The 25,280-nt window shown below is 49.3% G+C and overlaps 2 protein-coding genes across 10 annotated transcripts in view; one reads left to right on the plus strand and one right to left on the minus strand.

The window, feature by feature from the left end:
- Positions 1–17,106, minus strand: part of URB2 (URB2 ribosome biogenesis homolog) — a 29,775-nt gene extending 12,669 nt beyond the window's left edge. For 2 of the 4 annotated variants that reach the window (XM_023240436.2, XR_006586924.1), the window contains exons 1-8: positions 16,971–17,106; positions 16,241–16,310; positions 15,100–15,244; positions 12,963–13,139; positions 8,487–11,808; positions 4,149–4,309; positions 2,177–2,287; positions 426–668 (exon numbers count right to left, since the gene is read on the minus strand). In XM_023240436.2, the coding sequence (XP_023096204.2) occupies positions 426–668; positions 2,177–2,287; positions 4,149–4,309; positions 8,487–11,808; positions 12,963–13,139; positions 15,100–15,225 (4,140 nt within the window). In that variant the 5' untranslated portion in view covers positions 15,226–15,244; positions 16,241–16,310; positions 16,971–17,106. Of the gene's footprint in view, positions 1–425; positions 669–2,176; positions 2,288–4,148; positions 4,310–8,486; positions 11,809–12,962; positions 13,140–15,099; positions 15,245–16,240; positions 16,311–16,842 lie in introns of all 4 variants that reach the window. The other 2 variants (XM_023240437.2, XM_023240438.2) reach the window with 2 other exon arrangements.
- Positions 17,107–17,189: 83 nt separating this feature from the next.
- TAF5L (TATA-box binding protein associated factor 5 like) overlaps positions 17,190–25,280 on the plus strand; it is a 33,036-nt gene continuing 24,945 nt past the window's right edge. The window contains exon 1 of one of the 6 annotated variants that reach the window (XM_045039961.1): positions 17,190–17,404. The gene's annotated coding sequence lies outside the window, so the exon portion shown is untranslated. Of the gene's footprint in view, positions 17,405–17,616; positions 17,793–17,832; positions 18,219–25,280 lie in introns of those variants that run through there. The other 5 variants (XM_023240440.2, XM_023240441.2, XM_045039962.1 and 2 more) reach the window with 5 other exon arrangements.

Here is a 25,280-nt window from a genome sequence, read left to right on the forward strand (position 1 = left end):
TACAGGTCGGCTGAACTGGAATCTTTTCTATGGGACATTTAGTTTAATTTCAAAGGTGGTATACTATAAAACTGGAACTCCAGATGCCTCACTCCCTACACCCATCTGAGTCACAAACCTGTAAAGACACCTAAGCAAGTGAGTGACATTTAGATATGCGACCTGCAAAAAGAGAATCGTTCGTAACGAGCTTCCTTAAATAGCTAGTACACAAACGCCGTTCCAAGCGTCAGACCCAACAAAGATGAAACTCGAACAGCCTGGTGTGAAGATCCAACATTTTTGTGCCTGAGAAACCACTGTGTCCCTGGAAAGTACCGGAACCCAGAAGTTCGCTTAGCAGGTCACCATTTTTATCGTCCTCCCGCAATAGGGCTCTCTCTTGCTGCTTTTCTGCCACCTGGCACCCTGCCCCCCCTCCTCACCTTCGGGTGACACTGCAGGATGGAAAAGAGCACGTTGTGCGTCCTCAGGAAGATGCTCCCATACTCAGGGGGCTTCAGGCGGTCCAAGGGCACGGTGAGCAGGATGCCGAAGGCCAGGCTGACGTGGTGCGGGTTGCCGATGGTCCCCTCCCCCCGCCGCAGCAAGGCTGCGAGCACGTCCAAAATGGACTCCACCACCGCCAGGGGCACAGTCTGCTCCCGACAAGCCTCTCGGTTTTGCAGCTACAGAAAAAGACGGAAGAAAGGAGAGAAAATGAAGGTGATTCTCTACAGAGAAAATACAACAAGTGAAGTAGACGGAGGTAAGAACTAAAGCGACAGCGGTAAGAATGTCCAAAATGAACTGATGTGGTCAGAGGCACCCTTCTGAGGAGACCAGGAGCCCAGCGTTCCATCTCCAAGGGCGACCCACGCTGGGACTCTTTGTTGGACTCATCGACCACAAAGAGAAGTAATTCCTTATAAGGACTGACTCCTCCAATTTCTCAGAACAAGGAAACTTCACACCAGATACACCTAATAATATTTTCCCAAAAAGGTCAATAGTTCTACGTATCTATATAAAGTTTCTTCGTTACGTGTCCTAAAAATCAGCTCCAGATGTTTGATTATTGTTCTAGAGAATAACGAGAATGGACTCAAAATGATGAGGGGCAACTCAAGGTCTGACCTACGTAAGCTGGGAGAGCTCACCAGTGACCCTCTTCCTCACGCTGCCATGTGTCACCAGCAGCCCTGCTGGGGCCTCTCACAGCACCCATCTGTCTGGGGACACCGGCTGTGCTGACTTCACGCCGTTAGATTTACAAGCGTGCATATTAATGCAGCCCTACTGTGCACAGCACCGACACTGATCGCGCACCGCACAAGCCCCTCTTCCCTCCAGCCGTCACTCTCCCTCCTGGTCCCCACTACACACACTGGGGAAAGATGAGGGCCACGCACCAAATGCAGATTCCCAGGAAAACGAAGAAGCAACAGACCAGAACCCAGAGCATTAAGTCCACTCCTTAGATTCTTCTGCGCTGAGAATGTGCTAACCCAAGCCAATTCTCTCAGGTAGCACAAGAGACTTAACAGCAGGTGATGATGTTGAAACAGATACGGCTCTTTTGCAAGAATACTGACTGGAGACTCTAGAGGGCAGAAACACTGGGACAGTCCCAATCGAGACGAGGGTTTTGTGCTGGTCAAACAGAAAGTCATGGGACTGCCCCACGTGTCCACCAGGTGCCAAAATCTAACAATCGGGTGTGACTGTGACAATAATCTATCTGCAACACTACTATCCCATTCTATAAAGCCACTTTCCTCTCACTGTATCACACACTGTAAATGTACACACACCCCTGCAAATGAATGAATGCACTAAACTGACCCCAGAATTTGTGGGGACAAAAGAAAGCCCCAGAATTCCTTCTCATCTCATCTACTTTAAACAGGCTTCCACAGGAGCCCCATCTGATCGCCGCGTGCCTTCCTGTACCGCCCGCCGAATGCCGCCCGAGGCTCCCCGACACGCCTGCACACCGCCACTGCACCCCATCTGCAGGGGCCACACAACAGCGCGGACGGCACGGGCACGGACAGAAAAGCGCTCTGCCGGCAGCCATCTTCAGGACACAGCGCCCAGAAACACACTCTGCAGAAAGCCAGAGACGGCAGAAGCCAAAACGCGGCCTACAGGAACAGGGGTGAAGAGTCGGAGGGCATGACCCAGGGGGACTCACGGTCAGAGCCGTGACTATCTGGGGGCTCGCACACCAGAACAGACTCGCTTTCTCTCCGCCGAGTGGGCAGCTCAGGAGCAACTTGATCAGGGTGATGGCTGACAAAGTGGCCTGAGGGGGAAAAAAACACAAAGTTAGCAGAAATGGCCAGCTCTCTCCTAACAAGTCTATCTTGGGAAGAAGCCAGGTCACGGGCGTTGAAGAGATACAGCAGGGCCCGTTAGCACCCCGGTGTCACGGGCATGGACCAGACCTGGTTTAAGGCTAAATCCTGAGGGGGAGGCCCTTTCCACCCTCAAGCAATCAGGAAATAAAGAAGATGAGCCCAACTGTGGCAAAGTAGAGGCCTCTGCAGTAGCATCTCACTAAACCAAGCAGGCAAAGGCACCAAGAGAGTAAAATAAACAAGGCCACAGATCAGTGCAGCAACCTAATTATACAGACCTCGTCTCGTCCAGATGTTGTGGAAAGAGGCAACGAGCCGTAAGTCACCTGTACAAGAATCGTATGTGCTCCTGGGGAAAAGGAGGAGCCAGGGGAAAACACGGACACAGTGAAACCATTAGATTACAGGTGATGGTTTTAAACCAGGAGAAGGAACTCTGTGGGAAAGGAACTCACTTTAGCGAGTACCTATGTCAACAAACGTCTGACCCTAGGCTGGCATTTTACACCATCGATTTCAGCCTCATGCCGGCCCTTCCTCCCCTAATCCCGCGGCCCCACAAACCCACACAATTCTGGCCTCTGCCCTTTGCTCTCCCTCTCCCTCTCTCAAGCCCTGACCAGCCACGCCCCTACACACTGCCTCACCCCGAGGTAGCCCCGCCCCCTGCCCCCGCTCATCTTCTCTATTTCCTGATTGCTTGAGGATGGAAAGGGCCTCACCCTCTCTCCCACCCACCTGTACCCACCAAGGGCCTGCACACTGGCGCCTCCCTCGCTGTCCACCTTCTCACACCCACACAACCTCTGCCCTGCTGTGCACACAACACCCTCCTCCCTGTCTCCATAGCAACGTCCCCCCCAGCCAAATCCTCTCTGGCCCTGAATGCTCAGCCTCCAGTCTTGCCTCCTCTGTAAACCAGCCTCTGACTGAGACTGACCCTTCTCAACGCTGGGGCCCAATCATGCTGCACATGCACACGATGGAAACCTCCAGAGGGGCAAGTGCCACGGCCACATAGCAGTGGCCCTGGTCCAGCCTGGGCCTCTTGCTCATGCACGAGAGACGTGAGCTCTCCCGCTGCCCCTCTGTGGCCTCAATTACCCTCTCCAGCTCTCTTCCCATCCAACTCAAAACCGAAGCCAGTGTGCTGATTACAACCACAAGTCAAGAAGCCACTCATGAGGCAGAGAAAGCTCAGAACCAGAAGGCATGGGCTGCACGGCTGGCTCTGTGGCATTCTTCCTCCTGTGCGAGCAGGGACAGCTGACCAGTCCAGTGCACACGGCTGCTTGGCAGAAATTCCAGCACGTAAGCTCCATGCAGAGGCTCTCCAAAATATGTGATGCCAAATGCAAATGCAGGGCTCCATTAGCAACCACCAAATACACGAAGTGCAAAGGACTGCAGGGCAGCTTGCCGATCAGAGCGATTCTCAAACGGGATCAGGCCCATGTGACCGAATCAGTTTTTAAACGGTATGACGGGAGAGGTCTTAAGCAAAGAATGAGCAGAATTTAGCTTTTTTATATGCCAAAATTACGAGGCTGCTACGTTTAATATTTCATATGAGAGCACACAGAGTTGTACTTTGAAAAAGTTCCCCTTTGAAAAATAAGGCCCCTTACACTAAAGCCCCAGGCCTCTCTGCAGGCCACGGTTCCCTCCATAAACCCCCGGCCCAGTCTCTACCGGGTAGATTTTGCATGTTCATTTCCAGGGGTGATACCACAACTCGAATAAGTTTTCCCCTTCGAGCGGATTATCGTTTATGCCCCTGCCATACAAGGGAGAACGGGTACCCACCTGCACGTCTCCCCTCCACACGTTACTGACGTCTAATCCTTGGAGAACATACCGCATCACCATCCTCAAGTCCTCTGTCGTCCCAACTTCTAACATTTGGGTCAACAAGGCTCCCAAATGAGGCTCCAAATCCTGAATTATCTGACCCGAAACTGCAGGATCTGTGCGGAAAAGAAACCCAAACGGCTAAGATGCGACAGGGAAGGGGCACGTGAAATACACCAGAGTAACCACATGATGGAACAGAGTCCCAGCCGGTGAAAGTCACCATTTGAGGGGTGTGGAAATACTCGTGGGGCGTGTGGCACGGTGTGACAGCGCTCTCCCGCACACGGCTGACCTGTGCAGAGCACACACAGCGCGGGGGGGAGAGGACGACAGCGGTTAGCAGTGCTTCACGCCGGACTCTGCACGCGGGTGACTGCTACTTTCTCTACGTGCTTTTCGACATTCCTTGTACGGGCAAACCTCAGAGATACGACAGGATTGGCTCCAGATCACCGCCAGGAAGCAAGGGTCGCAATCAAGTGAATCAAATGAATTTTCTGGTTTCGCGGCACAGATAAAAATTGTTTCCACTATGCTGTCGTCTATCTGGTGGACAACAGCATTACGTCCAAAATGCGATGCACATACCTTCATTTAAAAATACTTTTTCTGTGAGGCACCCGGGTGGCTCAGTCGCTTAGGCGTCTCACTTGGGCCCAGGTCATGATCTCACGGTTCATGGGTTCAAGCCCCGTGTCGGGCTCTGTGCTGACAGCTCAGAGCCTGGAGCCTGTTTCAGATTCTGTGTCACCCTCTCTCTGCCCCTCCCCCACTTGCACTCTGTCTCTCTCTCTCTCTCTCTCTCTCTAAGTTAAATACGCATAAAAATATATATTAAAATAAATAGATAAAAATATTTTTGGGGCACCTGGGTGGCTCAGTTGGTTGAGCATCTGGCTTCAGCTCAGGTCATGATCTCAGGGTTCCTGAGTTTGAGCCCCGTGTCGGGCTCTGTGCTAACAGCTCTGAGTCTGGAGCCTGCTTCGGATTCTGTGCTTCCCTCTCTCTCTCTGCCCATCCCCCACTCATGTTTTGTCTCTGTCTCTCAAAAAATAAATAAATGATAAAAAAAATTTTTTAAAAATACTTTTTTGCTAAAAAATGCTAACCACCATCTGAGCTTTCAGTGAGTCATAATCACTGATCACAGATCATCATAACAAATGTAACAACAAAATAAGTTTGAAATATTCCAAGATTTACCAAAATGTGACAGTCATGAAGTGAGCAAATGCTGTTGGAAAAACGGTGCCAACAGACTTGCTCAAGCAAGTCTGCACAAACCTGCACACTATGAAAAATGGGAGTATCTGTGAAGTTCAATTAAGAAAACCGCAATGAGGGAGGGCGCCTGGGTGGCTCAGTAGGTTGTGCATCCAACTTCAGCTCAGGTCATGATCTTGCAGCTCCGGAGTTCAAGCCCCACATTGGGCTCTGTGCTGGCAGCTTAGAGCCTGTAGCCTGCTTCAGTTTGTCTCTCTTTCTCTCTGTCCCTCCACCGTTTATGATCTCTCTCTCAATATGAACAAACGTTAAAAAAAACTTTTTTTTTTTTAAGAAAAGAAAAGTGCAATGACGGGGGGCGCCCGGGGGGCTTAGTCGGTTAAGCATCCGACTTCGGCTCAGGTCATGATCTCTCCATCTGTGAGTTCGAGCCCTGCATCAGGATCTGTGCTGCTGAGAGCTCAGAGCCTGGAGCCTGCTTCAGCTTCTGTGTCTCCCTCTCTCTCTCTGCACCTGCCCCACTCATACACTGTGTGTGTGTGTGTCTCTCTCTCTCAAAAATAAATAAATGTTAAAAAAAAAAAAAAAAAAGAAAAGAAAAGTGCCATGAAACAAGGTGTTCCCATATTCTTTTACAAAATCAGTAGGGACACAGGAGCGGCATGGCACTTTTAGAGACATGAAAAGAACTCCAAACTTCCGGGTCTGCCTGTCGCAATCATCAGGCTGCTTCCCACTTAACGTGGGAAGGCCTTCTGATGTCGCCAGGGCGGACTGGTCCCCCAGGTCAGGGCATTCAAGGCCCTCTATAATCTGAACCCAGCCTACCTTCCCAGCCACATTTCGGCTCACAGACTATTCCACATTGCCAGAATACCTTCCCAGTCTTCACTCACTACATAAGCATCAGGGGTGGAGGGGACCACAGGCTTTGATGGATAAAGATATCAGCCCCAGCGTCCAACAAGGTGTAAGATCCTGGACCCCTGAGCTCTCCGAACCTCCATTCCCTCACCAGTGAAATGGGCAGAACCGCACCAACTCCTGTGGTTGGCAAATGAAGGAAAGAGCAGCGCGGGGCATCAGCTCCCCCACCGTCTCCGCCTACCCCACCTACTCTTCGAAGGCCACTGCTTTCTGACGGTTTGCCCACACACGCTCTAACCCACGGTCCCCAGGTCCGGGGTCCCGGAGAGCGCTGCACCGTGGTGCGATCTGTGTGAACACCGGCTTACTTGATTACGCAGGTCAAAATCAACACTTCAGGGGCACGGGGGTGGCACAGTCGGTTAATCGTTCGACTTTTGGTTTCAGTTCCAGTCATGATCTCACGGTTCGTGAAATCGAGCCCCGCAGAGGGCCTTGCGCTGACCGGTGGAGAGTCTGCTTGGGATTCTCTCTCTGTCTGCCCCTCCCTTGTGCGCACCCGCATTCTCTCTCTCTCAAAACAAATAAACTTAAAAAAAAAAAAAAAAATCAACACCACATTCATCTCCAGAGGAGGATGTGGTTCCACGTGTGTATGGAGCATTTGTAAAAGCGACAGTTTCTCATAACTGAATTGAGGCAGCCCTCAGTAGGCACTCCTTCCAGACCTCTCACTCCAGTCCCTCTTCCAGACAAAGTCTAGCAGCTCAAGGAGAGGAGGCCCAGACCCAACAGCAACGCCTGAGCCTGCGGTCTGAGGGACAGTGGGGCAGGCGGCCTCGGTCCCCCGATTGCCACAACAGAGGCTCTGTCCCTGGGCTTCTAACCCTCAAGTCCAGGGACACACAGTCAGGACCTCGAGTCCCCCTCAGGTCGAGGGTTGCAGGGAAAGAGACACACACGATATTCTGTATCACAAAGGGGAAGAGGGGCCAGAGCTTCAGGCCACCTGCTGCCATTTCTTGGATCACTCATTTAGGACACTGTAACCAGTGTTCGTCAAAGACTAAAATTCTAGCCTCCCCTAAGGTGAACACCGTTCCCTGAAAGGATCGCTGACAGAATAAGATAGAACATGTGACACCAAAGCCTTTTCAGTCAATCCACAATCAAGGCAGGGACAGAGAGGCTATTGAAAGGGAGACAACGGCAGTGTTATTCTGGCCTCAACACTCCGGTTCTGGCGCTGGTCCGGGCGGCTCCGCTTCCTACAAGGTCCTACTGAACGCTTTTGTGTCCGATCACGCCTGCAGCCCCAGCTGCGGCTCCCTCCCGCCTGTCGCAGCTTTTCTCCGGGACACAGAAGTCGGCATGCCTTCTGGGGGCTACGCCCAGCCGACACGCTCCCCAGTCTCACCTCTAAGGACTACCCTAACTAACCCCGACCCTCGGTGACAAAACCAAAAGAAAAGCAACCCACGGCAACCTGAAACAGAGACGACCTCGGGGACAGCAGCCATCAAATGCTTCTGCACACAGCCATGACGAGGTCTGTGGTCTTGACCGGCTGGCCCAGGAGGATGACATCAAACTAAAAGACCGTGAAGACAGCTAAGCTCCCGCCCAATTAGCACCCGCAGCTCAATGACGGCCAGGCATCACACTGAGACCCAGGGGTGGAAGTTCACTGAACTGCCTCGAGGAATTTTATGAGGTTCCCTATAAATTATTTGCGGTTTTTTCTTTGACTTAACGTCACCTTCAGTTACTGGAGATGGCAGTGGAGATTGGACACGGGAAAGCCTACCAAGAAGAATGAAATTTATATGTTAACCATCAGGGCCAGGACAGATAAAACGTAAAAAAGATAAAGAGTAACAGATTTCAAAACTATAAACCAGAACAATCCCCCAAATAAGTAAAAAACTAAGATGTCAAACAACATACCTAGAAGGCCGACATCTGTGTAGAAACCAGAACTGTGAGCTTTCTACGGACAGAGAATGCAGACACTGGACATGAGTTCCTGGGAGCGGGGCAGTGGGGGGATTTTCTCACTGCCCACAGCATGTACCTTCCACAGTGAACAGCTGCTCCATGGGAGTGTGGCGGGGAGAGGGGCACTCACCTTGCCGGTGGCTTACCAGCTTTTACCAAAAGCTCTATGGTACAGAATTAGCTCAAGAGAAAATACCTTACCTGCCAGAACTTTCGTCACAGAATGAAACACGGAGGCAAAAACAGAATCCTTCTCGGGATGGAGTTCTGGGGCCAAAAAGAACAGAGTTAAAAACCGCATGGCCGCCTGGAAAGACTGCTGGTCTCCTGCGAGGGCCGCTAACCCTGACAGCAGTTGAGAGTAAACGTTCTGGTAGAAGGCGGCATGGGAGGTCAGCATCTCGCCAGTCATTTGGGAACCCTGGGCCCCGTGCCTGGAGCGCTGGCCCACATCCGCCTCCAAGAGCGTGCTGACCGACGAGATGAAGGCGGAGGGAAGGCGCTGGCCCCGGGCCCCGCGTGCCCAGCACAGTTGCAGCACGGCTCCTGTCTGGACAATGGCCTTCTGCAGCAGCTCAGGCAGCGCTTCTGAGGCCTCGTGGTGCTGCCTCCGCTCTTTGACCAAAGGCCCCAGGACTTGGCACAACTTGGTTAGAGACACCAGAAGGAGCTGCTGGCCCAGAGGATTCTGGTTTTCCACCTGCTTGCCTGACGGTGCTTCGGTGGACAGTTTGCAGAGGAATGCAATGATTTTCCCAAAATTGAGCACCAGGCTGAGCTTCATCTGGATAAGCATCTGCAGTAGCTGTTCCAAGAATGTCCCTGTCAGTTGGAGGAATTCCAACCAGGAGGGGTCATCCGCAGCAACAGAAAATCTACTACTGGCTCTGAACGAGGAGGTCAGCATGATCTCGAAAATCTCACTGGCGTACATGGTCTTGAGGACTGAGCGGGCACCTTTCCCTCTCTGCAGGTGGCCAAGAAGCCGGTAGCAAGTCTTCAAAAACCTGAGGGTCAGTGAGGAAGGGCAGGAGCTCCCCAGCCTGGTGACGGCCACGGACAGTAACAGAAGAAAGTAATGCACGTGATAGGGAGTCGAGAGGCTGTCCAGTTGCAGAGCAGAAATAACTTCCAACAATCCCAGGATGCTCTCTAATTGTTCTCCCTCCAGCTGAATGGGGAAGCCACTCTTGACCAAGGACAGTAAGTTTTGGGCAGTTTCTCCTTTTGGTTCTACATCTTCGGGTCCAACTTTTGCAAACCTGTTTTCCCAAAGAGCCACACCCATGTGCTCCTTTTCAAAGAGCCAGGGCAGCTGCTGACTGAGAAGACTCGGGTCACCCTGGGCCCCAGAACACAGGATGCCCGCACAGCCTTCGGACAGGCGCATTAAGAAAGCAGAATGGAGGGGCTGCATTTCCGGAAAGAGAGGGCTGTGAAGGACGGCACTGGATATTCTTTCAAGCGTGAGGTCTGCCTCTTCTTCTGCTGAGACCTCCTGGGCTTTGCTCGTCGGTAAAGTTCTCAGCAGCACACTGGCCAGGGATCCCACATCATCCGGGCAAAGATAGGATATTAGAATTGTGAGATTCGACACGATCAAGTGCCAGTGCGCTACAGGGTACGTGAGTGCACTCACTGTCCCCACCTGGCCATCCCAGGAGGCGGTCGTCCTCCGATTCAAGCTTTCTCTGCCAGACCCAAGAATGTAGGCAGCATCACGCCTCAGAGTGCAGAGAGCTTCCTCAGACCGGAAACTAGTTTGCATTAAAGTCCTTTTCATTTTCTGCAGGTAGAGCTGTTCTAAGCAATACCTGCTGAGAGAGTCAAACCGAGCCACAAACTTTTCTATCTTCTTCCAGTGGTGCGTTTCTACCCCGGGGAGCAACGAGGGGAGGTTTGCGGTCTCCACAGCAATGCCCGTAAGAGCCCCGGACACAGAGCGATACTGGCTGCAGTTCATGCTGAGCATGGTGTCAACCTGGGCCCAAGTGTAAGAGAGCAGGAGTGCAGAGTCACTGACCTTCTGCAGCCAGAGCTCAAGCTCCGGGCCCGGGGGGTCCAGGAGAAGGTCCAGCAGGGGCTTCACGAGCTCCCGGAGCATCCTCTCCATGGTGCGCTGCATCCGCCTGATGACGGGCAGAGGCGTGCTGCCGTCCAGGCTCCTCATGTTGAACATGATGCAGTGCAGCAGTGAGCTCAGGGACAGCGACTTCAAGGCCATGTCGGCATCGCCCCGCAAATAAGGCAAGACCAAAGACTGGAACTTCTCCAGCACGAGCGACCACGTGTCCAAGATCTGACTCGGAGGCAACTCCAGGAGGCACTCGCAGAGCACCCGGGAGGGGCCCGCGGCCAGCACGGGCTGCCTCAGGGCCTCGGCGGCCGGGCGGCAGACCACCCCCAAAACCTCCTCAAACAGCCGTGGCACTTGTCGGAGCTTCGCGTAAGTCTGGAAGAGGGTGTGAAGAAGCGCCTCCTGTGCTTTTTTCGTTCGAGAGTCTGTCACTTCTGTGTCAATCCAAGCTGAAGCCAACAGGTCGTCGAGGTCCGGCTCCAAAACCAGATGGTTCAGAGACATCAAAGCTTTGAGGCAGCGGAACCAGGCCGGCACGGACGCTTGTGAATGGTTTATCAGCAGCTCAGCCAAACGGCGGTAAAAGCGGAACTGAGCCTCTCCGTGCCGGATCCTGTCGGCGGCGATGTTGTAGATACCGCTGTGGGCCACCGAGGTCAGCAGCTGTTCCACAACCAGCAGTTCTGAGGTCCAATCCAATGCGGCCAGGGCGGCCAGGTGCTCCTCCTGCAGCTGTGCGATCCTCAAGCAGCCAAACAGCCTGGGGAGCACCTGGAAGCAGAGAAGCTGATTCCCCTCCTTGAAGTAAGAGTCCAGAAAGAGCTTATACAGCAAGGCCACTGAGTTGGCTACAACAGCAGCATGCAGTGACGGTTCACAGTAGCCCGTCTCCACCAGCCTGGCAATCACAGTGTCCGTAGGAGCGAGAACATTCTTCAGGGCCCCTATCTTCGCGTCACCTTGCTGCTGGTCCAAGAGCTCCTCTTTGTAGGACGAGAGCAACTCGGGCTGAAAGGCCCCACCTCGAAGCACGGCCTCAATCTGACTCTTCACATCCCGGCTCAGCGCCTGCCGCAGCTGGCCCTGGCCGGCCTGTGTCCACGGGCCCCCCGAGAGTAAGTGCCTCAGGACCAGGCAGGGCTGGAGCAAGTGCCCAGTCACCTCGCCAAAGGCACGTCGTGGGTTGACTTGCTGCTGCTGGATCAACAGGTAGTGACCAAGCGCCAGGTGAATGACTTCGAATAACTGGGCGACCTTGGCTCCTTCTGGCTGCCTACAGGCCAACCAGCACAGCTGGCTTAGCAACGCCACTAACAGCTCCTGTCTAGCCGTGTAGATGACGGCGAGGGCGGGTGTCGAGAGGATGCCCTGGCAACAGCTCAGCACGGCACACATACTTCTTTGGGATTCCAAAGGAGAGAAGTCAGCTATCCTCTCGTTTATGATCTGAGCGTTAAAAAAGCAAGAAAACTCATTACTACACCCACCCCCACACAAGAAGAATACAACTGAATCGGTGAACTCACTCTTTGTCCTTATCTTGAGGAGGAGGAAATCCCCAGATCACCGTACCCAAATCAACTTGACATTCGCTTACTGCGCCAAAGGACGGCAGAGAACCTGTTTTAAGTCCTTCACACAGCCATCTCCGACCAATATAAATTCAGAAAAGGGATCAGTGCCTTTGTAATTCTGCTGTCCCTTCTAAAGAGCTTGTTTTTCATAAGACTTGAACTCCAAAGATTACTTTTCCTTATATCCTAAGCCTGAAATTCAGCTTAGAAGTTATACGTGGATGGACAGTGGCTTTGGGCTATGATCCTATGGTCCGAAATACGTTTTTACAATTACACTTTATATTAAAAAAAAAAAAAAAAAAGCAAAAGGTACTCTTAAAAGAGAAAAGCAGAGGGGTGCCTGGCTCAGTTGGTTAAGCATCCGACTTCGGCTCAGGTCATAATCTCACGGTTTTTGAGTTCAAGCCCCGCGTCGGGCTCTTTGCTGACAGCTCGGAGCCTGGAGCCTGCTTCAGATTCTGTGTCTCCCTCTCTTTCTGCCCCTCCCATGCTCGCACTCACTCTCTCTCTCTCAAAAATAAACATTAAAAAAAAGTTAAAAAAAAAAAAAAAAAGGTCATCAGGGCCCCTGGGTGGTTCAGTGGGTTGAGTGTCTGACTCTTGATTTCGGCTCACGTCACAATCCCAGGGTCGTGGAATCAAGCCCAACGTCAGGTTCTGTGCTGAGTGTGGAGCCCGCTTAAGATTCATCCCCCTCCCCCTCCCGCCACCACCATCACTCTCCCCCGCTTGCTTACTCACTCTTTAAAATTAATTAAGAAAAGGTAATCGACCACCACCCTGAAATAGTTCTAAGCTTCCCTTTAACATTAAATAACACAAAGTGCTTAGCACAGTGTAGAGCATACAAAACGCATTTGATAAGTATATTATTAAAATTCTAGTAATATTTCCTTCTCTTTCTCTACCTTGATACTTCCTATCTTGAATAATTAACCCCAAAATAAATGAGCCTACAGCATTAACAGAAATCAAGAGATGCACGTTAACACACACAAGATAACACAGGAAACAGATAATCACCTTGACTAGGGAAATCTGAAGGTTAATTGTCTTTCCATTCTTGAGGAGATTCTGCAGTTTTCTGCTGTGTAGAATATTATCTATATAGATCCAAAGCCTTTCAACAATGTCTTCCTTCAGTTCAAGTTTTTTCTTATAAAATGCAACCAGTGACTGTCTTGCCCAATCAAGTAATACCTGAATTTGGAAGAAATAGGCTCTGAAAATACACATTTTCTTACCAAGAAAGATGCTGAACATTTATAAGGATGTCCCACGTATAACCAAATCCAATTGCCAGAGAAAAAGCTGTCTTTTAAAACCTACCTTTAGTATTGAGGAGGGCACCTTTTGGGATGAGCACTGGGTGTTGTATGGAAACCAATTTGACAATAAACTTCATATATTGAAAAAAAATAAAAAAATAAATAAAATAAAATAAAACCTACCTTTACTAATATTATTTTATATATAATAGAATGTCCTAGTAACTTAAGATGCTTATTATTATAAAATCGATAAAAAGAAAAACTAGGGGCACCTTGGTGGCTCAGTTGGTTGAGCGTCCAACTCTAGATTTCAGCCCAGGTCATGATCCCAGGGTCAGGCTCCGTGCTGAGAAGGGAGCCTGCTTGGGATTCTCTCTCTCTCCCCTTCTGCCCCTCTCCCCTGCTTGCTCACTCTCTCTCAAAAAAAATAATAAATAAATAAATAAATAAATAAAATAATAAAAACAGAAAAAACTAATTTTGTCTTCATTTGAGGCCAACAAAAAGTTTCAAGTGAAACTCTAAACGGTTTCTTCTAACTCTTCTCGAGTTATGCTAAAAGTTAGAAGCACAACAATTGCTCAGAATGGCCGCTCAAAATGAATCACACCCAGAAGCAAAAACAGAGTCAAAAGGCAGAGGTTTGTGTCCTGGCTTTCCCACGTTACCTGTAAAACCTCTAGGTCTATTTACCTCATCCAGAAGACGGAAACGGTCTTCTGCGAAATAATGCACGGGTGCTTTATGAAGGGGGGGGGTTGGGGCCAGACATGCATAGTTTCCATTACTGTAACACGTTCATCAAAGGGGTGAGGCCTCAGGTCATGACAGGAGAAATGTTGTAACAGTATGAACAGTGACAGATGCTAAAAGGGAAAATAGTTCTCAGCATAAGACTACGGAGACCTTGATCGCCACTGCTACTTCCGCCTTCGGCTCACCCTGGGTAGCACGTGCCAGGTGACTATCAAGCGGCTAAGATGATTCTCAGGTGCAGCCAAATTTAGAACCCACCGGATGTGAGAGCGCTCTGCATCCTGGACCTCATCATCAACTTAATAGATGTAACCCATATTTGATGCATTTTGTGCTGTCTTCTTTAATACTAGTACATGGGTGTGTGTTAACAATTTCATGAGCTCAACATCCTGGTGTCTCTAGTATATTAACAGGATTTTTTTCATTTGTTTTTTGCCAAATAAGCTTGAAAAATGTTAACAAGACGTGCCTTTCTTGGTCCCTAATCTACTTCTAGAATGGCTTACTACAGATACTAAAGCTTCTCTACTTCCCACCGGGTCAAATTCCAAAGCTGTTTAACAAATCACCAAAAAGCAGTTGCTTATGGAGCATTACCTTGGATTCACAAACAAATGCAGCTACCTACAGACTCGGATCCTAATTTTTGTAACCCAGTCCCCAATTCGTTCACTGATGCATATAGTTGATTTGAAATATGAGAGGCGTTTCTTTTTTTTTTTTTAATATGAAATTTATTGTCAAACTGGTTTCCATACAACACCCAGTGCTCATCCCAACAGGTGCCCTCCTCAATGCCCATCACCCACTTTCCCCGCCCTCCCACCCCCCATCAACCCTCAGTTTATTCTCAGTTTTTAAGAGTCTCTTATGGTTTGGCTCTTTCCCTCTCTAAGAGGAGTTTCTAAACACACACAAAAAAATACTGACTTTGTAACAGAAAATCTCTGTTAATGAAATATTTGACTCATTCATTTTTTTTTTTACTGATACTACTTTTAACCTCTAACCACGTTTTATTTTCCGACCTTTTTTCTTTTTAAATTTTAATTAAATTTCAACACATAATTTATATAAGTGACTGTTCTTTTTAGTACTAAACAAAAAGGTAAATTTCACATTAAACTTACTTGCTCTTTATTTGGAAGAACGCACTGGTGGGAAATCCAAGCAAAATGAGCTAGTTTTAGTTTATCTTCCCAAGAAGTTGTCTTGCTTTTGAGCTTAAAGGAAATGCCGGAATAAATAGCAGCCATTGCTACACTTTATCTAAAACTTAAAATGGAAAAAAATATTATATTAAGGCCAAACTCAATAGGCACCAAAAAAAGAACATCATGTATCTTATCATCTACATAATACATATTCCTTGAAAAAAAATTTTAATGAACTAAAACACACCAACAGAGTTATTGGGCATAAATCTATACATAAAATGCTTTAGCCCATGAATTTTCTGGGGGAAATTGACAAAAGCAGGCATAAAAAGAATTACACTCACATATGTACCAGTATTCCTGCTGTGATCAAACATCATATCCTCCGATGTGAATGTGCAGGAATACAACTGGGCAAAACCCAAAGTATTCAAATTATTTGTGAAAGGAGATTCACGTGAGGTTTTAGACTGAAAATGTCTGCACAAATCACCTGCAACTATGTATCATCTATATGAGGAGCTCCACTAGTTTAGAGAGAGAAATAAGCAATCTTTGGAGAAAATATTTCACCAAGTAGAAAAGAAATATAGTATAAAACCAGTCCCAACAGATGTACTGTTATTTCAGCTGCAACAGTAACGTTCCACTGTAACTTTATTCTGTTTATATACATGTAAGCTTATAGACAGGCTCCGCTTCCAAAGACTCGATACAGTTACACAATTGAAACTATAAAAATGAGATATAAGAAAATTATAAAGGAAAGCAAGCATACTGACCAGCTATAATTCCATAAGCCTGAAGTAAATATAGCTTTGAGTTTCCTAAACGTCATTTAAAAAAAAAAAAAAAAAAGGCGGAAACCTATCACATTAAGTCATATTCATTATACACAAGAAAACAAGTTCCTCAAAAGTGAACCATTTTCCTACTCGGTACTGAAATTAAAATATTGTAAATAAAATCAAAATAGGACAATACGCAAAAAAAAAAAAAAAAAATCGCAGTTTCATGATTCTGACATACTACCAAAGGGAAAGAATTTGCTATGCCAAGGGCTGGATCACTTGTATTTCTTCAATCTACGGAGCCTGAAATCCTACAGACCTACCTTCAGAATTATACAAGGAATGAGCGACCACCACGGGAAGGACACTAGTATCAGCACAGCATCCTTCCCTCTATGAGAGAACAGAAGAGTCAAGTGCTGTCAGTTTTCCCATTGTGTCAAGAGGTCCACACGTGCCCATTCAAAGAAGAACTTACTTGTAACTTCAGTGTGTCAGAAAGCCAACGTACCAGCTACAAAGTACTTAAAAAGTGTTGGCAGAATTGGTTACAAAGACCCTCCCGGAGGCTACCAACTTTCCGCTCCCGGTGCCCTCCGGCGGCCTACGCGAGGGGGCGTGAAGACCACCAGGCCGAACGCGAAACCGTGTTAGTACCCACGCAAAGGGAGCTTAAGCGCGGCCACACTCGGAACCCCGCGGCGCATCGTGAAAGCAAGCGACGAGAACCAGAGAGCAGCGAGGAGCGACGTAAGGGGCTGCCGAAGGAGCGAGCCCAGGCGGCTCTCCGCAGCGCTCGCTGTCCGCGGCGCGGGGACGGACCCGGGGCCGAGGACCCTCCCCGCTTAAGGAGCCCACCTCGAGGCCAACCCCGGATAGGGACGGCGGGCCGGGGCGTAGCGCCCGCCCCGCGGGGGAGGCTCACCTCGGGGCCGGCCCTCGGTGAGGGGCACACCTGGAGGACGCCCCCAGGGAAGCTCACCTCCCGCCCCGCCCCGCCCCGAGCAGGGCGGCGGCGCGGCCGGAGGGCAGTCCCCAGGTTAAGGAGCTCACCTGGCGGCCAGCCCCGCTTAGGGACGGCGGGCCGGGGCGCAGCACGGTGGAGGCGGCCGCGGGTCCGGACTCCCGGACTGGCCCACCACGTGGGACCGGCCCCCGCGCTCCTTCCGCCCGACGCCGGCGGCGCGGCGGGGCGGGGCGGCGCGCACGCCAGGCATCGCCAGCAGAGCGCCGAGGCGCCTCGCCCATTGGTGGAGACGGTTGCGCGTTGGAGGCCCGAGCGGCCCAGCCCGCGGCCCGCTCCGTGTCAGTCAGTCATGGAGCGGCCGCCCATAGCCGCCGCCGCGGGGGCGGCAGGGCGCGGGGCGCGGGGGCCCGGCTGAGCCGGCCGTCGGAGCGAGACCCTGCGGCAGAGACGACGGAGGCGGAAGCAACCCGATCCCGGAGGCGGCGGCGGCGGGAGGAGCCGGAGCCGCCTGGGATGTTCAGTGAGTGCGGGGCGCGCGGGCGGGGAGGGCCGGGGGAGGGGGTCGCGAGCCGAGCGCGCGCGCGGGCGGGCGGGGGCCGGGAGGGAGGGCGCGCGGGCGGCGGCGCGGCGGCGCGCGGCGAGGCCTAGGCGGGGCGCGCGCCCGCAGCTCCCGCCGGCGGGGCGGTGGGGGCGGGGCGGGCGGGCGGGGCCGGCTGTGCGCGGGCGCGGCGGCCGCGCCTCCGCCCTCGGCCTGCGAGTCCCAGGCGGCCGCGGGCGGCGTGGCCTGCAGTCGGCAGCTACACCTGGAGGGCTCCGCGTTCCTGCTCGGGGTGGGTCCCGCCGGGGCGGCTGCCGGGCACCCGCCGGGAAGGGGTCCTGAGCGCTGGGCAGCCGGGGCAGGAGCACAGGTCCGCATCTCCTTTTCATTTAAGGAAAAAGGAAATGCCTTTTGGCCGAACTCACGCTTAAACTTCGCACATGGTGCTTGCGGGTGGCCGGGTGTGAAATCGACCTCTGCGTGTGACAGGGGGGCGATCTCGAGTTAGACTAGTTGCTGCTGGAGGATACCGACCTGCAAGGCTGCCTTTGAGGTTGCTTAACTCATGACAGCGAGAGGTTTGTGCGCTTAGGCGGTACTCGCGGAGCTCCGGGGCTTTTTGAAAATGTATCAGGGGAGGCGTCGGTCCGAAGTCAGTTGATGGTTAGAAATAGTGGGTGTCATTTTAGACTTAGCGGAAGTGGAGGACTTGAAAGCTTCGTGCAGTTCTCCCATCAGTTGTGAAAGTGTCGTTATACTGCGGATCTCGCAGCTTGTATGGTTCTGGGATCAGAAGGTAAGTCTGCCAATCCCATGCGGCGTTCGTCTTCAATTACCTAAACTCTGACCTTGCAGATTGAAATCTTGGAATGGGGACTCCCGCGAACAAGCAGTTGGGTGCCGTGTCCAGAGGAGCAGTGAGGGTGGAGTTTGTCTGCTCTTTAGGTGATACAAGTGCGTGACCTACCTGAGTTGTGGGGTGGGAGGACACGGCGGCCGTTCCCCATGCTCGCAGCCCTGCTTGAAAGTGAGAGTAGGAAAGGGAGTTTGTGCCACATCTTTAAACTTAGGAGAAACTTCAAGTAGTGGATGGCGCTTGATGACCCTGTAGACCTAAGGTTGAAACCTTGTAACCTCTTTGAGCCTTAGCTTCCTCTTCTGTAAAACGAGGTGAGGACTGATAACTTAAAAGTAGGTCTCTTAAAGGGTGCCCCCCCCCCAAAAAAGGAATGAGGAATGTGAAAATGCCTGACATACAGAAAGCACTAAGTAGTAGCTATTGTCATTTCCTTTTGGGGAGAATACCTTTTAGATTCCTCGTGGGCCTAAATTCTTCGTGTAAAATGTGAAGCCTGCTAACTTTGATTTGCTTTGCCAATTACAAATCCTTCTTGCCTCTGAAAATGCAGTGTTAAACTAGGAAGCCAATGGGTGGGCTTGCCTTGAGTGTTTTTTCTTCATCATCAGACAATAAATCAGGTTCTTGTGTCTTGGAATGATTTTGTTGCTCCTGCCTATAAATGTGAGGTTTACATGTGCTTCTGTCCCTGTGAAGCTAGGCGAAGGCCTCACTTAACCGCCCAGTAACTGGTTTGGGGGGTTTTGTTCTTACAAACAAATGTCCTTCGAAACACCTGTGAAGGACATCCCAGGAGAAAGGGAAGGGGTTCTGGTTTGGATGATTGGTCTTAGCTGGAAGGGAGCCCTAGCGGTCCTCTGTTAAACCAACATCACCCAGTGGATGCTACTGGAAGTCGTTTCCAGCCTCCTTGCCTGTGAGGGGCAGCTTCCCAGGTAGCAGTTGTTCTGACCATTCTCTCAACGAGCAACTGGGAAGCCTTCACTGTTGTGAAGAAGCCTTTGCTTTCATGTGGAACCTTCTCGGGCAGCCGGACATTGTAAAGGGTCAGGGCCCAGACCCTGAAGCCAGGTGACCTGAGTTTCCATCCTGCCACTGTGAAACCCTAGGGTAGTGTCTAACTTCTCTGGGCCTCAGCTTTCCTATCCAAGGAATGTTACCTAGTTTCCGGGGCTGTTGAAGCGTACGGGAGATGGTCTACGTGCGGCCCTTAAAAGAGTGTCTTGCCAGTGGCATAGGCTCAATAAGTATGAGGTGTTAGCAGTGGTAGTGTAGGAACCAGTGTGGTGAGCAGTGAAACAGGTTGGTCCTGGGTTTGGCAGTGGACCGGGCTGAGCTGAGCTGTGTGGAGGAGTAGGCCTTAACCAGGTCGGAGTGCCGGGGGGGGGGTGCCTCCCGTCAATGGAGGAGTCTTGGCCAGAGCCCCTGACATGAGCAGGCAGGGTTGGTACCCACCAGTTGGGTAAACAAAGGTGGATCAGAGTAGCCTAGAGATGACACGATGGAGGTTGATGCTTTTTTTTTTTTTTTTTTTTTATCCTCCACGCTGGTGGACGCAGTAGAAAGGTTTTAAGCTGAGCACAGTTGCCATCAGATTAGCTTTTTGGAAAGAGTGTGCCTGCAGGAGCACGGGGTCGGATTAAAAGTAGGGAAGGCCCATCCATCCACTTGTCCTGACAGCTTTTTGTCTGCCTGTGACTCAAAAAGGAGAATGACTGCTTGGCAGACAGGCATTTCTTTCCAAATCTGGAAGCTTAGCGAGCATTCGCAAAAGGCACGAAGAAACCTTTAGATCATCCCAGGCAGCCTGACCTCTTAAAAGTTTTCTTAATTTTTTTTTTCAAAGTTTATTTATTTTTGGGACAGAGAGAGACAGAGCATGAACGGGGGAGGGGCAGAGAGAGGGAGACACAGAATTGGAAACAGGCTCCAGGCTCTGAGCCATCAGCCCAGAGCCCGATGCGGGGCTCGAACTCACGGACCGCGAGATCGTGACCTGGCTGAAGTCGGACGCTTAACCGACTGCGCCACCCAGGCGCCCCTTAAAAGTTGTTTTCAAGGATATACTGTACATACCTGATGACGAGGCCAGGCTCCCCGCAAACATCTGTCGGTAAAGAGGGTGTCCCCACGTGTTCAAGTCTTTCCTATTTATTACAGGGCACTCTCAGTTACTCTGTTTTTGAGCAACAGGATGCTGTTTGGGAAATACATAGTGCACTACAAAAACCTCAGTTGCTGCTAATTTGGTATGTTTATACAGTGAATCAGTACAGTCAGCGATGACTGAAAAGTGTTCCGCCCTCCTGAATACGTATTGATGGCTTCGGTTGGTTGAGATTTCCCAACGAGAGCATCGTGTGTGGATTCAAAAAGCATTCTTTCGCAGCTGATTTGGCAAACGTGAAGGTGATGTGCTCTAGAAAACGGAATTCAGTCGTTCAGAGGGGCTTAAGTGACCACAGAGACACTGATATGTGGAAGACGAAAGTGAAATAGAATGAAACTGTTTCATGAATTAACCTATTGCCTTTTATAACGTATTTTTAAATACACGTAGGTTAATAAGTTAAAGATTATAAGCAGACATTTGAGTATTTCATCTACAGCCCTCAAAGGTTTTATTTAAGTTAATCCTCACAATTTCTTCTTAATTTTCTCATTGCAAGGGTATCATTGTCTTAGGTTTGAACTTAACCTCCTATTTGGACATTTCACAGAAATTGTTGATCTTTTTCTCTAAAACAGATTCCCTTTTCTCATTTTTTAACTTTTAGAAGGTTTAAAGAACATTGTGTGCCGGCAGGGTTCAGAAAATATCACGGAGAACTTCCATTCATAATTCTTTGTTGAGCAGTCAACTAAGCTACTCTTCTGGTAAAATGTATTGAAATGTATCTTAGTCAGCTTGCAGTGTTTGGTTATAATAAAAGGTAGTTGTGTCTTACTAGCAAAATGCAGCTGACCTTTGAACAACACAGGTTTAACTGTGCGGATCCACTTATATACAGATTTTTTTTCCCATAAAGACAGTACAGTACTATAAATATTTTCCTTATGGTTGTCATCACATTTTCTTTTCTCTGGCTTACTTTATTGTGAGAATACAATATGTAATTCTCATACGAAATACGTGCTAATCGACTGTATTTGTTATTGGTAAGGTTTTCAGTCTACAGGATATTAGCAGTGAAGTTTTGGGAGAGGCAGAAGTTATATGCAAATTTTTGAGTGGGGGCTGGGCAGGGTCAGTTATGGTGTTCAAGGGTCAACTGTACTAACTTTTGGATATTTGGTAATTTAGTAATCAGAAGTGTTTTGCCCAACTTTGTGAATCAGCGTTTTTTGATGCTGATACGTGAGTTTCACAAAGTAACGCCATGCTCTAGAACCGTGTTGTCCACTACAGTTAACATCGGCCACGTGTGGTTACTTAAATTTAATTAAAATAAAAGTTCAGCACTAGGCACAGTTTAATTGCTCATTAGCCCTTTGTGACTGGTGGCTACCGTACTGAACAGTGCAGACTTAGAGCATTTTTATTATTGCAGAAAGTCCTGTACTGCTCTAGAATGAAAAATGGATATCATTCCACTTGAGACACATAAATGTCTTAATGTCATTATATTGTTCCTGACATATCCCCCTATTCTCTGAGAGTAAATCATTCTTTTTTTTTTTCCTGTCTACAATAGTGTTTGCGAACAGAGCACGTATGAAAGTTTTCGTTCTGAAGTCATAGAAAATGTAGATATCCATTCTTGTTCCATACTCTTCCGTGTTAGTGAAGTTTTGATAGAAATAGTTTTTCTGTGCTGTAAAACAGTTTTAAAGCAGGAGGCAAATATTTGTGGCTCATAAAAACTCAGAAAAATCACGAACCTACAGTAAACTGTCATGAATTCCAACAAACAGAAGCAAGACAGCACTCACTTTATTCTTCGTGTAAGTTTCAAAGATAAGAAAAGCTCCATCCTCCGGGAAGTCTCCCGTCTGTCTGGGCGAGCTAAGGAACGGTGATGGCAGGACTGGACAACCTGCACTAGGGCAGAGGGATAGCAGTTTTAAACCTGGGAGTAGCATAATCAGATCTGTCTTCCGCTCTGGCTGCATTCTAGAGGGTGGTTTGAGGTAGGGCCAGAGGTGGGGGGGATATTGGAACATTGCAGTTGAGAAGTGATTTGTGCTGTCACATTGCAGTGGATGGGGTAGCAGCAGTGGCTGCAAGAAAGAATTCTATATACAGTAGGAGCTGGTGGCCTGTTAGAAATGAGAGGGAGAAGAAAAATCTCAAGACGATGGCTGAGTTTTTTGCTTCGGTGGTAGATGATGGCATCACCAAGCTGGCTAGGAGCAGTAGGAGAAGGAAGAGGGTTTGAAGGAAGACAGTTAAATTTGAGCACGTTGAACTTAGATGTTGGCAGCATCTAGGTAGAGATGTCCCTCAGACTGGAGCTCAGGAAGGTGGTCCGACTAGAGACGGTGTGAGTCTTGTCTAAGTAGAGTCATGGTGTAGGGAATGTGAAGAATGAGAAGCAGACCAAGAATGGGGGAGGGGGAGCGACCAAGGGAGAGGGAGCTTCAAGGGAGGAGGCGCGTTCAGCAGCCAAGAGACCTTGTGGGGTAGTGTGGAAAGGGACTGTTTGATTTGGCAAGAGTTGAGGAATCTCAAGTCTTAGTAAATAGCCTGCTGAGGTGGGAAGCAGGGTCAGTTGGTTGGATAAGGAGGCTGGTGCCGTTTTGGAATGGCTGGGTGAGAAGCTATAGGGAAAGAAACTAGTTGGTGAGAAAAAAACATCTGGAACATCGTCGAGGTCCCAGCTGATGTTGGAGAAAAGCAATTCCTAGGGGCATCTGTCCACCTAGTTGTGTGAGTTCTGCTCCCCATCCCCCACCCCAGCCCCAAAGAACCTCCAGGTGCTGCATTGCATCCTGAGCCCTCAGCACTGAGCCTTATCTTCGTGCCGTCTGTTTCTTGGGGCACCATAAGAAAGAGCACAGCTTCTCGTTCAAGTATATTCGTGTCAGTCTGGGAGCACAGATCGAATATGAAAGGCCCTCGTAATGTTAACATTATATGAAGTATTAACTAAAACTGAGTGTACTGTGGCTCACTTGTCATCTGTGCTTTATATTTTCACAAAGGTAATTGAATACACTTTTCCATGATGATTAATGCAAAAGCTAGCTTTCTCAATCCTCCTTCGAATGACCTTTTGATAGATACTGCGTCTATAGTACTGCAAGTAAAGAAAAAAGAACGAATATATCCGAGTACCCAGTAGGCACCTTACATGCCATTTAACAAAAAATGCACAATCATTTTTACCTGTTTGAAGCCTAAATGTATAATTGGAATACTTTTGCTTCAGAGCACACTCACACACACCCCTAGCCACCTGACAGTGGGCTCATTTAGGGAGCTGATTGGAGACTGGTGGTGGTGCGTTTGCCTGGATTTATTTGGATGTGTTTTGTTTTTTAATTTTTATTTTTGAGACAGAGACAGCATGAGCAGGGGAGGGGCAAAGAGAGGGGGAGACACAGAATCTGAAGCGGGCTCCAGGCTCCGAGCTGTGAGCACAGAGCCCGACGTGGGGCTCGAACTCACGGAGCGTGAGATCATGACCTAAACTGAAGTCGGACGCTCAACCGGCTGAGCCACCCAGGCGCCCCTGCCTGGGTTTATTTTGAACTCACTCAAAGCTGCCACCTTACCCAGGAGGTGCTGTGCAAACAGTAGTCTGTTGGCCTTTCATGGAATTGTGAGTCCTTCGCCCACCTAGCCCTTGACTTGGTGGGCTGGGGGTGTCTCTCCTAGCACCCCTCACCAACATGTATGTTTGAACATGAGTGGATGGGGTTAGGTTGCAGTCTGTAACCAATAAGAAATTTACTTGGCTGCAGCCCCATCTTCTTAAGAGTGTGCCTGGGTTCCAGGTGTCTTTGCCTCTCCCTGTTTCCGAAGTTAAATATCAAGAGTGTGGCTGTGGTTTTTCCTGGGCTGTTGCTACTTGGAGACGGGAAGATGGTCACGTCTTGATTTTATGTAGCAACTTTGTTAAAGTATTAAACAGTATGCAACTATTGACATAGAGAAATAGATACATATTGTGTCAGAATCCCCATTTTAATTTCTAGAACTACAAACATGGCGTGAAAAGAAAGGTATGCAGTCATCTGTTTTTGCCTTTAAAAGTTAAGATATTATGTAAAACGGAATGTTGTGGGAAATCTTGAAGTTTTAACAAAGATGTAGTTGTATCCAAATTTACTTTAAATTTAAAAGATTGTATAATTCTGGGAATAGCTAAGCGAGTAACTTGAAATTGCAGTGTTCTCTCATGTCTGAGTCTCTCAAAAGACAGGTCTATTTTAAGGAGTTCTCTCTCTCTCTCTCTCTCTCTCTCTCTCTCTCTCTCTCTCGTGTCCATGTATGGGTATTGGTATTACGGAAATCAGTAGGGGGAGGGGAACTGGTTTCTCCACAGAACTCTTCATTATTTATCTATTTCATCTGAAATATGTGTGCATTGGAATCAAATTCAGTTAAGTCGATTGGATCATGTCTCTGGTATTTCTGTTGAGTGCAGTTGTAAAAGAGAGTCAATGCCAGCATTCTTGCTGTTAAGGTCCTTGGCCCTACAGTTGGCTCACCGCCCACCCTCAGGAAAGGTCCCTTGTCATACATAGTGGTTTGGGTTCAGAGAAACTGCCATTTGGGGCAGCTAATTGAGACAGATTCATTAGAATCAATATCTGTAAACTAGTTTCTAGCAATTCCCAAATATGGCCATTTTTTTTTTTGCTATTGTTCATTCTCCTATTTGCTCTTCCATACCTTTCATATTTTGTCCCCTCCTCCTCAGATGTGCATAAGCATGGCCCCGCTGTGAGGACATGTGTCATTGCAGGGTCTGTTCTCTCTGTCGGTTTTTCTGTGTCTTCCACATGCACGGTTTCTTCCCATTAGAGAGGTGATCTCTTACTCCCACCTTG

This window comes from Felis catus, chromosome D2 (assembly GCF_018350175.1).
Source record: "Felis catus isolate Fca126 chromosome D2, F.catus_Fca126_mat1.0, whole genome shotgun sequence".
Lineage (NCBI taxonomy): Eukaryota > Metazoa > Chordata > Mammalia > Carnivora > Felidae > Felis > Felis catus.